Here is a 14,193-nt window from a genome sequence, read left to right on the forward strand (position 1 = left end):
TTACATTCCAAACCAGTACATCTCAGTGCACCGCAGCTGCTGCTTGAGTTCAAAGCAGGGGACCTGGAGGATGTTGAAGAAGCTGTAGCCCACCATGGAAGCAATGCTGTCGTTAACACCCAGAAGGCACTCTCGAAACCTGGTGAGAGGTGAAATGAGATCAAGCCAGAGTCAAGACGCACTCAAGTCAGCAAACACACAGCAGATAGTGAAGTAAAAGTCCTTGACTGTTGCCTTGTTTCGCCTACAACTTCTCCAAGGCGTTTCTAAGGACACGTAACCTCCGAGGTGAGCGGCAAGTCAGAAGTGTGCGTCAACGTGACCTAATTGTTGATGAGCACGCAGAACTGGAGGGCAAATGCTTTATATTTGCATTTATCAGTGCGTGAAGTGTTAACAAAACACATATCTCTATCGGACTGAATATTGGCTTGTGTGGGTGGGATGGAATGCCCACAAAACACATAAATAGCAAGAAACATGTTTGCACAGGACAACTACAGTATATCGTAAAGGTTGATTACCGTGACGTTTTCATGACTTCTGGATGAATCGTCTTATCACCTCAGGTTCATCTTAAACCAGTTTACATTTAATTACATGGCAGCAAAATGATATGATAGCAGCATTCCAGGAGAGGAGCAGGATTTCCTTTGGAGAGGGAAATCTTCTTCACACTTGTACATTAAGACTTCAAAGAAAATCTGTTCTTACTTGACTGTCTCATCCAGCCAGAGCAAAATGAGGACAGGTCAGAGTGAGAGGTGAGTTACAGTCTGCAGGAGTTTTTCTTGAGGCAACAAATATTCTCTCAGGAACGAACTTCCTCTGAGGAGAAGATGGCCAGCGGCCGAATTCTGCAGCCTACCTTTGGTCACACTCGCAGTGGGAAACGGTGTAAACGTTTGGGTTGAAGACGCCATAATTCACCGTGAAAGCCGGGATGATATGCAGGCAGTGATCGTGCTCACGGCAGCATCTGTCTGCACTCTCGAACATCCCTGTGCAAGGCAGCAGTGAGATTTACGTTCAATCACACAATCACCTCATCAAGGAAAGATATTATGTGATTCCTTTAAAAAAAAGAAAGAAGCTGAAAGCCACAAAGAAAACATGAATTGCATGCAAATTCAGCTTTAATTTCATATTTGTACATGGATTGCAGAGATGGTTTATCACTGAGACAAGTCAGCTTGTTTTCTGAGGTTTGCCGGTTTGAATCCCACTGCTCACTGTGAGCCCCTGAGAAATGCTCTTTGACACTTAGCAGTAAAAGATAAGTGTTCAGACAGGTTTAGAATAAATGCATATTTGTGTTGGGGCGCTTAAACAAACTTCGCCTCGCTTTCTCTGCATTAAAATAAATGTCTATAATTGTTATTATTTTGTCATATCACTTATAGTTGTGTGCAGTTTATTTGCATTATTTTGTGTTAAGTTGCCTATGTCTGTAAAAGGAACATAATAATGAATAATTTATGTTTATTATGCAAGCTAGTTCTTTGTTTCAAATTACTTTTCTTTTCTTTTTTTTTACATGAAAATTAATTTCCAAATAAAGTGAACTAATTTCCATTTTATCTGCGTCTGGGTATTGTAGTATTTGGTGTTTTGAAATACCGAACGAAACACAGTAAAGACGATAATAATATCGTTTTTGTTGTGCGGATGAATTTAAAAAGATTGGCTCACGTTACTTAGTTAGTCATATTCCTAATAAAAACAAATCACTTGTACTTTGAGCAAATATTTTTGACGTCAATTCTATAATTATATATGTGTAAATATAGTGATTAGATTTTTTCTTAGTGCTGATTCAATTAACATAAAATTTGGTTTCTCACATCTATTGGCTGGTTGTGGTGGCTGGTCGCGTAACATCGACCTTACATAACGCGGAGGAAATATTGTCATTAACCGTTAATGTTTCTTCTACCCTGAAAAGTAAACTGAAAACAACATAAATGAGAAACTCTGCTCACCTAACTGATCATATCCACCGGCTTCGCTCCCACTGCCGCACCACAATGTCCCGGGGAACGTCCAGGCGCGTTTCTTCCGACTCTTTGGCTCAGTCTCTGCGCCATCTCTTCCCTCTGGCGCACGGTGGGGAACCGGCGCACAAGGCCCGTCGGGGGCCTGCAAAGCACTCAAGTTGAATTTCCAGAAGACGTCTTGACTCCAGGTGTCATTTTCCTCGCAGAGATTGGCATAACTTCCCGTGACAAGCGGGTCGGAATGCACTTCGCAGGTGACCAGTCGCGCGTCTTCGGACCATTGGGTGAGGAACAAGGAGCGCGCGCCGGTCCGATCTTTACGCACGAACGAGATGCGCATCTGTCCGCCTGCAGGACTCCATCTGACACAGGAGAGACCCGGTCTGCCGCTCACGTCTTGTGCTTTTGTCAAAACGAGTGACAATAAGACCGAAGCAACTTGAAGAAGACGTCTGCTACTCATCTCAGTGTACAGTTGCGTTTAGTCAGTCCTGTTTGAGACCCGTTCAGGTGTTTTAACAGTGTGTGAGGATGAATAGATTGAGTGTGACATCAGTATTCCTGTACCTGCGGGCTCAGAGGCGTGTGTCTCTGAAACGAGGCATGTGCCTCTTCCCGGGAGACTGATAAGCGATGAGAGGGTCTTCTTATTGGTCTGTAGTCACCTCGAAATTTGACACTCACTCCTCACAAAGTGACGCAAATCGGATCCAAATGAATTATGTCTGCACGGATTTACGACAAAAGGGTGCAGAGGGTGAGCTAGACCAAACATGCATGCAACAATACTGCACATTCAAGTGCGAATTATGTTATTTTCCTGCTGGTTTATGTGTTCAGTGCACAGTGAAACAAAGCGCCCAGTCTTACAGTTTCCTCATGTTTACTTGTTTCACCGATATGTTCTGCGAGTTCTAATAAAATAAATACATACTGTAGACCTTTCCACTGGTTTCATTGGTTCTTTTCAATCAACCAAGCTTGCCCGTGGCAAAGCTTTACACGCAAGAGACTGTGCATTCATATTTCATTAGATTTTATTGATCTGTGTAAACTCTCTGCAAAATCTTTACATGCAAAGTTATTTGCAAACATACATCTTTCCATTTCATGCACTATCTATTTACAAATACAGAGATTAAAGAAGAAACATTCCACTGAACTGGCAGAATCAAGTAGAAGACAGCTATAGGTTGTAGCTCAGAGAAAACTCTTGTTATTTTACTGTTAAACAACACTTGGCAATCATCTGAATGACGATAGCTGTAGCTGTGGTGGCACAAAGTAGGACTGGTGGCTGTTTGAATCACTGCCACATGGGGGCAGAGTGGCTTTACAGAGAAAACAAGACATGGGCTATCTGGGCGTGTATGTACAGGACATCTCTTTCCAAGAATGAGATAAATCTCAAAGTCTGCTACTGATAGAGTTATATGCAAGGTCTTATGTCCATGTGCTCAGTTAATTATTAGTCTATCCGATGGATACTGACAAACCAGTTTATTGAGATTACACCATAGTCATGCAGAATATGGCCTCGTATATAAAGTATTCCCAGGAATGTTATGGGAGAGAAGTGTAAACATGGATGGAATTACAATAGCTTTAATTTCTTACAAAGTATAGATATCTTGAAACACAAGACATTTCATGCATAGGATTTTTTTCTTCTGTTTTGTCCTGTCTTTGTGTTCGACATGGGTATTACTTGCAGACAGCAGTATAAATTGAGGTCATTCCTCTTTGTAAGGGTGTGCTTTCCTTAGTTTGCTTGTGATTGGTGAACAAACACACACTAAAGCCTTGAATGGTTGGGGTGTGGCAGAGGGTAAGTGGCCCTGCGTTTTGTGCAAAGGGTATGATCAGGGGTAAAAGCGGGCCGTAATTGCCCCAGGCACACAAGGGTCACGAGCACAGTGCATGCAAGTAAAGCTGCACATACTTATGACATAAACTGTTCCACCGTCTCTCCAGGTTACACAGAGCAGCCAAATTTGTCCGGGGGAACCTGTTAAGAAACCTGACTGTGTGCGTTCAGTGTAAACACTGCAGTAAAAAAAACCCTCTGAGGTTTCAGATTGAACCGCAAGCTTCAGAGGAGTAGAGGTAGCAGGATGTGATTCCTTTTTTTTCTCTTTTTTTTTCCTGCCTCAGTCTCATCACAACTAAGAAATTAAGTGAAAAATAAACATCATGGTTCACTTTTTCTTTAGACTCCTTAAACACATAGTTAATACTTCTCACGAACTTAAAATTCACAGTTTTGAGTAATTATACATCAAAAGTCTTGTTAAACTAAGTGTGCTATAATTTAATATCACAAATTAACAGTAATTTAATAAATATTCATCTAGCTCATGGTCCACAGACCAATGAATTATCTGTAGCGTCTGATGTCTATCCTAACCTGAGCAATGTATCAATATGTAAACATTTCTTCATGGAAATTTACAATATGTTCACGACAGTTAAAGTATTTGATGGTGCAGCTCTAAGTTTTTTTCATATGTTTGTGGCTTGACATGCTTATACAGTTTAAGTGTTACAATACAGCATTATCCTATCCCGTATGAATGTAAATGTTATACCCTGATGGTCTGATGGATTTCAGGCATGAACAGTGATTTTTGCTATCAAATGCCGTAACATATTGCTTTTTCTTGTTCTGTGCCAGTGCCAGCCACAATTCATTTTCTGAAGCAAAAGAATATGTTTGGGTTCAGCACACCATGTGACATGGCTGACAGACGTCTTGTTTACATGAGCAAAATACCTCCTTCTTTCCACGCCATGTTTTGCGCCAGAGGCAGATATAGATGCATCAGCACAGAGCAGAGAAAGGTCTAATAAGAAGAGAAAAACCTCGGGAAGTGTGGACCCGTGGGAGCAATGGCTGCGTGGTTGTTGGTCAAGTAGTGAAAGAACACATCAAAATGACAACATGAGGGAAAAGGTGCGTGAGGGGATGAACGCAAACCAATCGGTGTGTGTGTGTGTGTGGGGGGCTCATGCCGTATGGAAGAGGGGAAGTGGTTAATCACTCGCAACGTGATTCTCATTCAGCAAAGTGTGCCAGCGCTCAATCTTCTTGTCCTTGTTCTTCAGACACTCGTACCAGTGTTTCAGCCTCTCTCCTTTGGCCGTGATGCCCAGCTGACACCCACCTGTCGGGAAGCAGGCAAAGGTGTGAGTCGCTGCTGGTGAGCAAGTGGGAATTTCACTTCTATTGCATCAAAAAGCACCGACACTGATGAAACACTTGCCGATGTAGTCGTTGGACTTCCCAATGTCGTAATCCCACACGGAGATATCTAAGGACTTCTTGGCCAGATCGCTGTGTTTGATGTCATAGGCAAATTCCTGAAATTTGATTTGAGACACGTCGATGTCAACATTTGGATTCCTGCAATACAAATGCTGTGAAGGCTTCTACAAACCTCATTGAACTCTGGATTGAGAGTCCTCTTCTTGATTTGAGTTTTACACTTGGCCTTCTTCCCCATGTCAGGCTTGAGACATCTGTGAATTGTGCATTCGTGCAAATAATTGTAACTTACAATTCTTAAAACTTCCTCCTCTGATGTTGCTTTAAGACCTACATTTTGACATATGGGTCGGAGTAGCCGTTAGCATCCATAGCGGCCAGGTGAACGCAGCGGACGACGCCGACAATGAGCCGGTTCTGCTGGGTGTTGTACATGAGGGAGATCAGAACCCGACCGCGCTCTTCGATCTCTGCCCCATCTTTCACCGACTGTCACGCACAGCAGCAGGAAGGAAAAAAAACAAAACAATTCAACTTGATCCGTAGCGACATTTGCATGAACTAATGGAAGAATCCATCACGTTTGAACATGCTTAGAAATAGAAGCATTGCCTCATCCTCGTAGAGAGAGATCCCTCTGGCTCCTCCGGCTGTGGCAGTTCTCTTTGTCTGCGAACAAAGACCGCGGCAGGTCAGGTGAGATTGAGGTGAAGGGAATCAAAGCGTCGCTCCATGACTGTTACTCACAGGCACAACTCTCTCTAAACACACGTTGAAGTTTTTCTTCTGGTTCATTTTCAGTTTCTTCAGAGCCACTCGGGTTTCCCCGATAAACTCGTTATGTCCAAACTTGTCTTCATCACAGACAGAGAGCCTGCAGAAACCACATCATCATGGTAAATACAACAACCGATACATATTCAAATGAGTCAAATAAGGGTAGATGACGTTTCGATACACAGATGAGGAGTCGAGAATAATCACCTGAGGGTCTTGCGCTGCATGTCCTCATCAGTGAGGCCATGGTAGGTGAGCGTTTCATTCCACGCAGGGTTGCGGGTGTTTCTCAGAGTCTTTGTACGCAGCTTGTTTGACTGTCGGGCGTAAGGTAGAAAAAGACCTGCTTGAGATCACGCACTTGACAGTTTCTTTAGGATTTAAACCACAAGATGTCAGGCTTGAGCCAGCAGACAGCATCTTATCAAGCAAACAGGGTATAAAATCAACAGCCCACGTTTTTTGGCTTTTTTTTTTTTTTTTTTTTGTAGCACAGCAGGACATTAGGGTAATGAATCTTTTAAGAGATGTAAAAGCTTAAAGTAGGAGAGACATGTCTTTCACCTTACTAGCCCCTGGCAGCAGATGAAGCTTGACGTAAGGATCTGCCAGTCCATTTGAGTCCATGGGCTTCAGTCCCTGAGGAGCAACGAGGCATGGTGTTCATCACATCACAAAAAAAGCGGAGAGCAATTAAGGTAAAGTGCCATTCAGGAGCTATTTAACATAAACCACTTGATTGTAATTGTCCTTTTGTGTGGGAGAATAAGGAGCATAGCTCTACCTTTGCTTTGAGGATGCTGCAGTGGAGGCTGTTGCTTTCCTGCTCATAGAAAAGACCGAACTCCAGAGACCCCAGAGTGGCTGAAAGAGAGGCACACAAGTCATTACATTAGACTACAGGGAAACAGCAAGTCAGCTCTTGAATAATTAAGAGTATAAATATAGAGGGACATTTTTCTCTTGTAATTAAACAACGCTCAACTTGTGAATTAAAGTGAGAACAAGCCCGAGAGGAGGGACAGGAAGTAATAGCCATCACTCATAAACCATTCACAGGCTTTCTATTTACCTTAAGCCAACAGCCGGACAACATTATTACAAAGCAAGGGGACATATAATATTACAGGAACCAAATAAACATGCAAGTCTCAAAGGAGGACATTCAGAAAATGAAGTTCTGGGCAGGAAAAAAAATGAAGACTGAAAGGCTGCCCACACAGATATTCGTTGGAGTGGATTCATTGCCTCATATAACCGTTGAGGAGGGCAGACTAGTCAAATGTCCTCTGCAATCATTTCTCACAATTAATACTTACACTCATGTCCAATTATTAACTCAAGAGAACAGTTCGCCTCTCAAAAAAGATCAAATGTTCCTCTTAATAAAGGCAATGAAGCCTATAGCCATGTGAGCGGATTCACAAGGCAACGTTGAGGAAAGTACAGCACATTATTACACTTATTGAATTAAGATGAGCCGAGATTGTTACTTTTTTTTTTTTTTTTTTTTTGCTGCTGCTGCTGCTGAATTTACTTACTGACGGGACGTTGAAGACTAACAGCACAGAGCAAGTAGTAACCAGATGGTCTACTGAAACCATTCATCACCACAGGACCTCATGTTGTCGCGATGTCGACTGGGACCAGGCACATTAAAATGACTGTTATTTCTGTCATGTTCTCTCCTTCCACCTGGGACTCAGTCCAACACAAGGGGGAATCTATAACTCGTTAGCCCTGTTGTATCGCAAATTATTTGCGCAGTCCCAGCATCATGGACCTCAATAAAACAAATTAAAGCATAACTCCTTGGAGACCGAATAAGCGCCGCAGGCTCTAATTGTGAATGGCACGGGACCATTCTCATCATTCCAAGGGGTAACAGATTGCATTGCTCAGGCATCACCGCTGCCTTTGTTATCCATATCTTCCTCTGCATTACTTCCTCGCATACTGATTTCTATATTTCAATTACATATGGAGCTTATCGTTTGTCACTCTATAGACTACGCCAGAATGTTATTTGCTGTTTGCTGTGACTATCAGACGAGTTATGGATGAATTACGAGCAAAGCTAAGAAGGCAGAAATTAAGCCTCAATACTGTATGACTCAGAATCCTTGAGGGGAATAGCGATGTTGCCAAATTAAGAACATGTACGCTCAATATGGTGCGCTGATTGGAAATATGTCTCCTTCATTACAAACATGTCAGCATGGCGTGGTGCTGTTCACCTGGAATGAGTGGGAAGCAATCACAAGTGTCAAAATATGCACATGGTGAAATTAAACCAGATACATCATCCACCTAATTCTCTGACAAGAGTGAGCAGATGGTGTACTCACTGGCTTCATCCGAGTCATAGTCGTTGGCCTCCTCCTCCTCCTCAGCTGGGGGAGGTTGCTGCCGGGCAGCAGGAGTGCTGAAGGCAGCGGGTTGCCTCCTCTCTTCTCTTACCGCAGGGGGCGCTCTTTGCTCTGGAGGTGCTGCACCAGAAGGATAAGCTCCCCCATCTCCCGCTGCTGGACCTACAACCAAATTCAGCCATTTCTTACGACACATTGCTAATTGAGAGATCTATCAATTTTCTTTCTTGCCTGATCAACATGAGGTCACAATGCTAAGTGAGATCACTCCTCACCCTGCTGAGCCATAGTGCCTGATGCAGCAAGCTGAGGTCTGGAGCTCTGCACAGACACCATCGTCTTCATCACCACTGGGCTGCCCTGACCCGCCTCTGCAGGTCCGGCCCCGCCCGTGGCCATCCGCAAGACTGGTTTAGGGGCTACAGGTGGGTAACCAGCGTGGCCTTGTGATTCTGCTCCTAAAAGTACATATAACACAGTAAAAACAGAGGCGCACACTATGCATAAGGGAGAAAAGCCTAATCACACCACTCCGGGCTCCTACTGCAGTGGAATCAGTAATACTCCCTCGTCTCTCCGGATACTTTTGATGTTGCAGCTTTTTCGTTGCAACGGCATTGACCTACATACACTACAACAAGCTGTGGCAGCCGACGACTGTACATGCGGCAGCCATACGGTTTGCTGGCGAGCGCAGCCCATCTCTCTCATGGGTAATTCACATTGCACAGGTAATCACGCTGAAAGTGTCAAACAACGCTGTTGTGACCCATCATGCCAGCACCACCTGGAGGCTCATTCCAGGTCACAGCATGCAACTTCCGACAGCTTAATGGAGCTCTTCAGCCCTCTCCCCCTTGTAACAGTGGGCGGTACTGACAAATTTCGGAAGCAGATGAAAGATTTGATGGTGGGGAAAAGAGTAATGAGAGGCAGAGTTGCCCGATCAGGAATGCTGGTCTACAGAAACTACGGCGGTGTTTTGAAATATTTAAAGTTGGACTGAAAGCAACAAAAAAAACAAAAATCAGGCAAACATCCAAACTGTACTTATCAAGGAGAGAAATACTTAAATTATTTATACAGAAATTTCCTCTGTCAGATGCTTGCTCATTTATCACCACAGAGACTCAACCCATGAATGCATAAAAAACTGACAATGACTCAGCAATTCAGCAGATGTTGAAATAGGGGGGTGGGAGTTACAGTATGGGTTTTCAACTTTGCATGCAGAATGCAGACTTCCAATCCCGGAAGCGCTACATAAGAACATCTGTTCAAATAAATGGATAACACATTTCCCGAGCAGGTGATTTGCATTCAAAGGCAGAGCATTAAAATAACAGCAATATTCTTAGTAACAAAGTGCTTCAGATGTTCACCCAGATGTTTCAAGCTGAGATGCTTTTATATGTCCAAAAGTGGTTTTATCCCCTTTTGAAAGCATCCTGACATGCAAAGATGTTGTTCTTGTTTATTTGTTAGACAAGAATTGTTAACTTATAACTATTTTATTGTCGCTCTGAAGAGCAACAGGCAGTACTGTTGTGGTATGAGTACCACAAGCAGTTCAGGTATATTAGTTGATCATATTCTTACAAAAGATGATTAAAAAAAAAAAAAAAACTTGCCTGAAGTTTGCTGCTCAGAGGCAGGAGCCTGAGTGTCATTCTCATCTAAGAGAGACAATAATGTTTGTGAAGGCTGTCTAACAGATCAATTAAAAAGAAAATACATGCATAAAGCCCTTGAATTTAGAGTTATTTGTTGATTGTTTCTTTAGACTAATATGCTAACTGATTTTGTCAGATCACATCTTGAATATGTACCAGCTGGTTTTGGGTGGGAGACGGTCTTTCGGGGCTCAGAGGCTGCTGGCCTCTGGGACTCTGCTCCCTCCTGGGCTCCTGTTTCTTTTGCTTTGGACAATGGCATGGGTGACGGCAGGAAATGCTTCGGAAAACCTTTAAAGAACCAGGCACCGGACCTCTTCCAAACCTAAGACAATGACAATAAACATCTATCATTCTTGGCTTCCCCATGCAGTTTTGACTGTGTATTCATTCTCCTGTGTAAAGTTCCCACCTCTCGCTGTTCTCTGCAGATCTTACACAGCCACACAGCACGTGGCCGGCTGCCACACTGAGTGCCGCACTTGGTACACATGTGCTACACAAAAGGAGAAAATGAAGATTTGTTTTTTTTGTTTTTTTTAGCTGGTTGGTTCTTCACAGTGCTGTTACAACAACGTGGCTCATAGACGATGACCTTTGGTGCCTTCTCAACCTTTATGTGATTTGCAGTCAAAAAGAGGCCTGTTGGTACCTTGTCGCTGACTCATTTCCTACCTTTTTGCAGTCCTCACACACCACTGAGCTGACCCCCGGTGAGCCGAGCTGCTCCCCACACAGTAAGCAGCGAGACACTCCATCCCCACACACAGTCTTCTTAATGTCGTCCAGGCGGTTTATCAAGCGCCTGCAGCAGCACAGAGTGAAAACCTGCTTCAAAATGTCACCGTTATTTATCCAAGGTCCTTAAGTCCGCAGTTCATCAGTCTCAACAGGTGATTTTCGCTTTGAATCGCATCTACTTGTGAGACCAGTGGATGCTTTGCAAACTCTCACCCAATTCTTTCCTGCTCCATGGCCTCCATTTTCTCAGCCCGGGCGATCACATTGTTTATAATCTCCTTCTCTTCGTCGGTGAGGTCTGGACCAGGACCAGGGCCAGGCTGCATGGTCCAGTTTCCCCTGTCAGCCAAACACATTCAGCCATTGGGGGTTATAAAACTCTTATAACACATTTGCACACATAAACACAGACTTAATTAGCTTTTATGTGGAGCTTTACTAATAACAGTTTGCATTCAATAGCCCCCTTATCCCCCATTACCAACTGACTAAATATCTAACTGTATCTTTAACCTGGACTCTTGTTAGGCAAGTGAACATATTCATGAATTTTGCAAATTCTTGTATATGACTGTATTCTTAAACACACAGCTAGTAAGCCAAATTCAAGCTACTTAAATGTGAATACCATAATATACTGTAGAGAGGCAGCACTCAATAGTAAGGAGACAATATTTTACACATTTCCAGTGATATATTTATTCCATTGGGGGATTTTTACTCAGCGAGACATGGCGAAATGTCTGTGATTCTGTTTAAAACTTTGAAAATACAAGGAAATAATACATTTGAATTAAATATAAGTGGAATGTGAGGATGTTGATTTAAGTCTGAGAAGTGGAAAAAGTGAAGTCGTCTTAAACTATGCTTGAAATAAACTGTGTGGTGGAAAATTCTTTTTTTTTTGGGGGGGGGGGCGTAGTTCTAATGTATGTATTTCATAAGTGCCCTAAAGAAAGGTCGATCCAATGGTATCCTGAAACCTGAAACTAGACCGTAATCCTTAAATAAGTTCAACATTCAACAATTTGGCTGGCATGCTCCAAGAGTTTGGGCACAACAAAGTGAAAAAAGTGACCACATACACAAACCCACACTTGCATGCACAAAAACCTACATTTAGTGTTTCAACAACCAAAGCAAGCACTATATATCAGCGTGCATTAAGCCCATCAACACATTACATTTCTTTTGGAACAGTGACATTGCAAAATGTGTGTATACGCTCTTTGACAAATAACATAAACAACAGAGGAGTTTCTTCACTTACTGTTCTTTGTCACTGTCACAGAGACGCAGGCGAAACAAAGGAAGGCACAGTTAGGTGCTGAGGCTGTCATTTGAAATCAACACAGGAATAAACAAACAGAACAATAAACAACACATTGGTAATCAGGCTCACCTCGCATGCATGGTCCTCTGCCTGTCGTTGGACACCCAGCGACCTGAGCTGCTGCTCATCACTGTGTCGGTCATGCCGCACTATTGCAGTCTGCAGGTGGACAGACACAGAAAAGAAGACAGATACTGATTCAGCATGCATCCGTCCAGTAAGATTTAACTGAAAAAAAGTTTTAATTATGAGCCCACTCATTTAATTGCCCCTTAGCCGTCACTGTATCTTATGCTTGGGCAGCAGTGATTTGTTTGCCAGCTAATGCTGCTCTCTCATCAAAAACACTCAATCTGAGCCAGGACAGCGCCTTAGACCGGAGAGTAAGCAGGAACACTGTCTTAAACTATCAGACTGTCAAATATTTGATATATTCTACTGATTAGAATCCAAAATAGAAAAAAAAAAACAGTGTTTGTCCTAAAAGGGGAACAAGCAAGACGACACATCAGCAAGGCAGACATGAAATAAGATGAGAAAACACATGACGATCAAACATAAACCACCAGCAGAATCAATGAAAATCCCAATAAATTGTTATTTCAGAACAATCACAAAAGATTTCTTTGTCTTTCATCTATTCCCTCTGTCGTGGAAACGACATAACGATTTCCAATGTGCAGATAAACACAATCCCGGTGCCAGATTTGCAGGGCGTGCAGTGTCATCTTCTTTTATGAATCCAGTTTCAATAAATTCTTTCTGCAGTCATATTCGAGCAACCTGATGCAGGGAAATATATTAGAGACATAATGTAAACCTCTGAAAACCAGAGCCGACATGCAGCCATTCTCACAGAAGTCGTGTTGCTTTGTTTGTTTACTGCTAATACAACAAAGCTCATGTTAAGGCAAGCCTTCCTGTGCATTACGACCCAGAGTAAAAAAAAAAAAAAAGCTTCTCAAGGGGGTGGTCTGGGTGTTTTCTTCTCTTTTTTTTATGCGCCTTCAATTTGCATGGCTGAGGAGATAAGGCTATGCAAATTGGGGGTGGCGCGGTCAATTAATTGAACAGCTGTAAGCGAAACTGTGAGAATCGCTTCCAGTTTGTGCATCTACACTTATCAAAGAAACAGATGGTTACATCCAGCCGGAGTGGCTCAATTATACTATGATACAGTGACTATGACTAAGAGTCTGTCTTCAATGTTTCTGATCGCTCACGCTGCATCAGCTGAATGTTTCCGTCTGTTTAAAGGTATCAAGGTGTGTTATTCTTTTCCAGATGAGGGACACGCCGGTGGAACCGAGTGTAGAGTTGAGGGAGGGTGTTGTTGCTCCATACGCTGGTACTGAGACTGTGTTGACTCTGAGTATGGCTTTGTCATCGTCGCGTTTTAAGTGAAATGACAGGAGATGAAGTTCCGTGGCCATTTGTGCACACGGCGCAAAACAATGAGACAAGACAAGGCGGTGAGCGAGCGCTAAATGATGACAGCGGGGAAAAAAAACAGTGAGTGCTCATGAGATTGAAGCTCATATTTACAAAAGATGTCGACAGAAATCATTGAGGCGATCGCCGACGGGCAAGTCTCTGTGTGCCTATGTGTGTGAGTGTCTGTGTGTGCGCACCCCTGCGTACTCGAGTAAGTCCCTGCCAGACAGTACTGAGAGTGAGGCTACAGCCACAGGCCACTGTATGTCCTGAGGGGAAGCACCGGCATTCAGAGAAGATGAGCAGGCTCCAAACAGGAGCAACAAGAGGGACTAAAAGCCTCTCTTGAGCTTTGAATACTAACACTTGTGATGGTGCAGGATGGGGGAGAGTGCAGATACAGTAATAGCGGGAGAGAGAGAGAGAGAGAGCGAGAGGGAGCCAGAGATGAAGTAAGGAATGGCTGATGATGATGATGAAAGAAAAAAAAAAAATCAATACGTTTCACTTGTCTTTAGCTTTTCACGGCAATAAAATCAGGCACTGTGGAAGCTTAGGGAGAGTGAAAGTGGGAACAAAAGGACGGCGTGCGTCACCGTCTCTC

General features: G+C 43.1%; 2 protein-coding genes across 2 annotated transcripts; both read right to left on the reverse strand.

Annotated features, from left to right (window-relative positions):
- Window positions 1-2,337, reverse strand: LOC308132200 (acidic phospholipase A2 PA4-like; the record flags this gene model as incomplete). The annotated part of the gene is made up of 3 exons (XM_080499199.1): window positions 1-139; window positions 869-1,001; window positions 1,983-2,337. 3 exons carry the CDS (start codon window positions 2,335-2,337, stop codon window positions 1-3), a joined length of 627 nt encoding a protein of 208 aa, XP_080355325.1.
- Window positions 2,338-5,030: 2,693 nt separating this feature from the next.
- LOC308132252 (rabphilin-3A-like) lies at window positions 5,031-12,298 on the reverse strand (the record flags this gene model as incomplete). Its single annotated transcript, XM_080499258.1, has 18 exons — window positions 5,031-5,161; window positions 5,261-5,357; window positions 5,435-5,516; window positions 5,597-5,751; window positions 5,875-5,931; window positions 6,010-6,136; window positions 6,247-6,356; window positions 6,604-6,678; window positions 6,824-6,903; window positions 8,388-8,570; window positions 8,684-8,866; window positions 10,040-10,084; window positions 10,238-10,406; window positions 10,494-10,577; window positions 10,757-10,886; window positions 11,036-11,161; window positions 12,093-12,104; window positions 12,225-12,298. 18 exons carry the CDS (start codon window positions 12,296-12,298, stop codon window positions 5,031-5,033), a joined length of 1,920 nt encoding a protein of 639 aa, XP_080355384.1.
- Between the last annotated feature and the right edge of the window lie 1,895 nt (window positions 12,299-14,193).

This window comes from Blennius ocellaris, assembly GCF_963422515.1.
Source record: "Blennius ocellaris genome assembly, chromosome: 7".
Classification (NCBI taxonomy): domain Eukaryota; kingdom Metazoa; phylum Chordata; class Actinopteri; order Blenniiformes; family Blenniidae; genus Blennius; species Blennius ocellaris.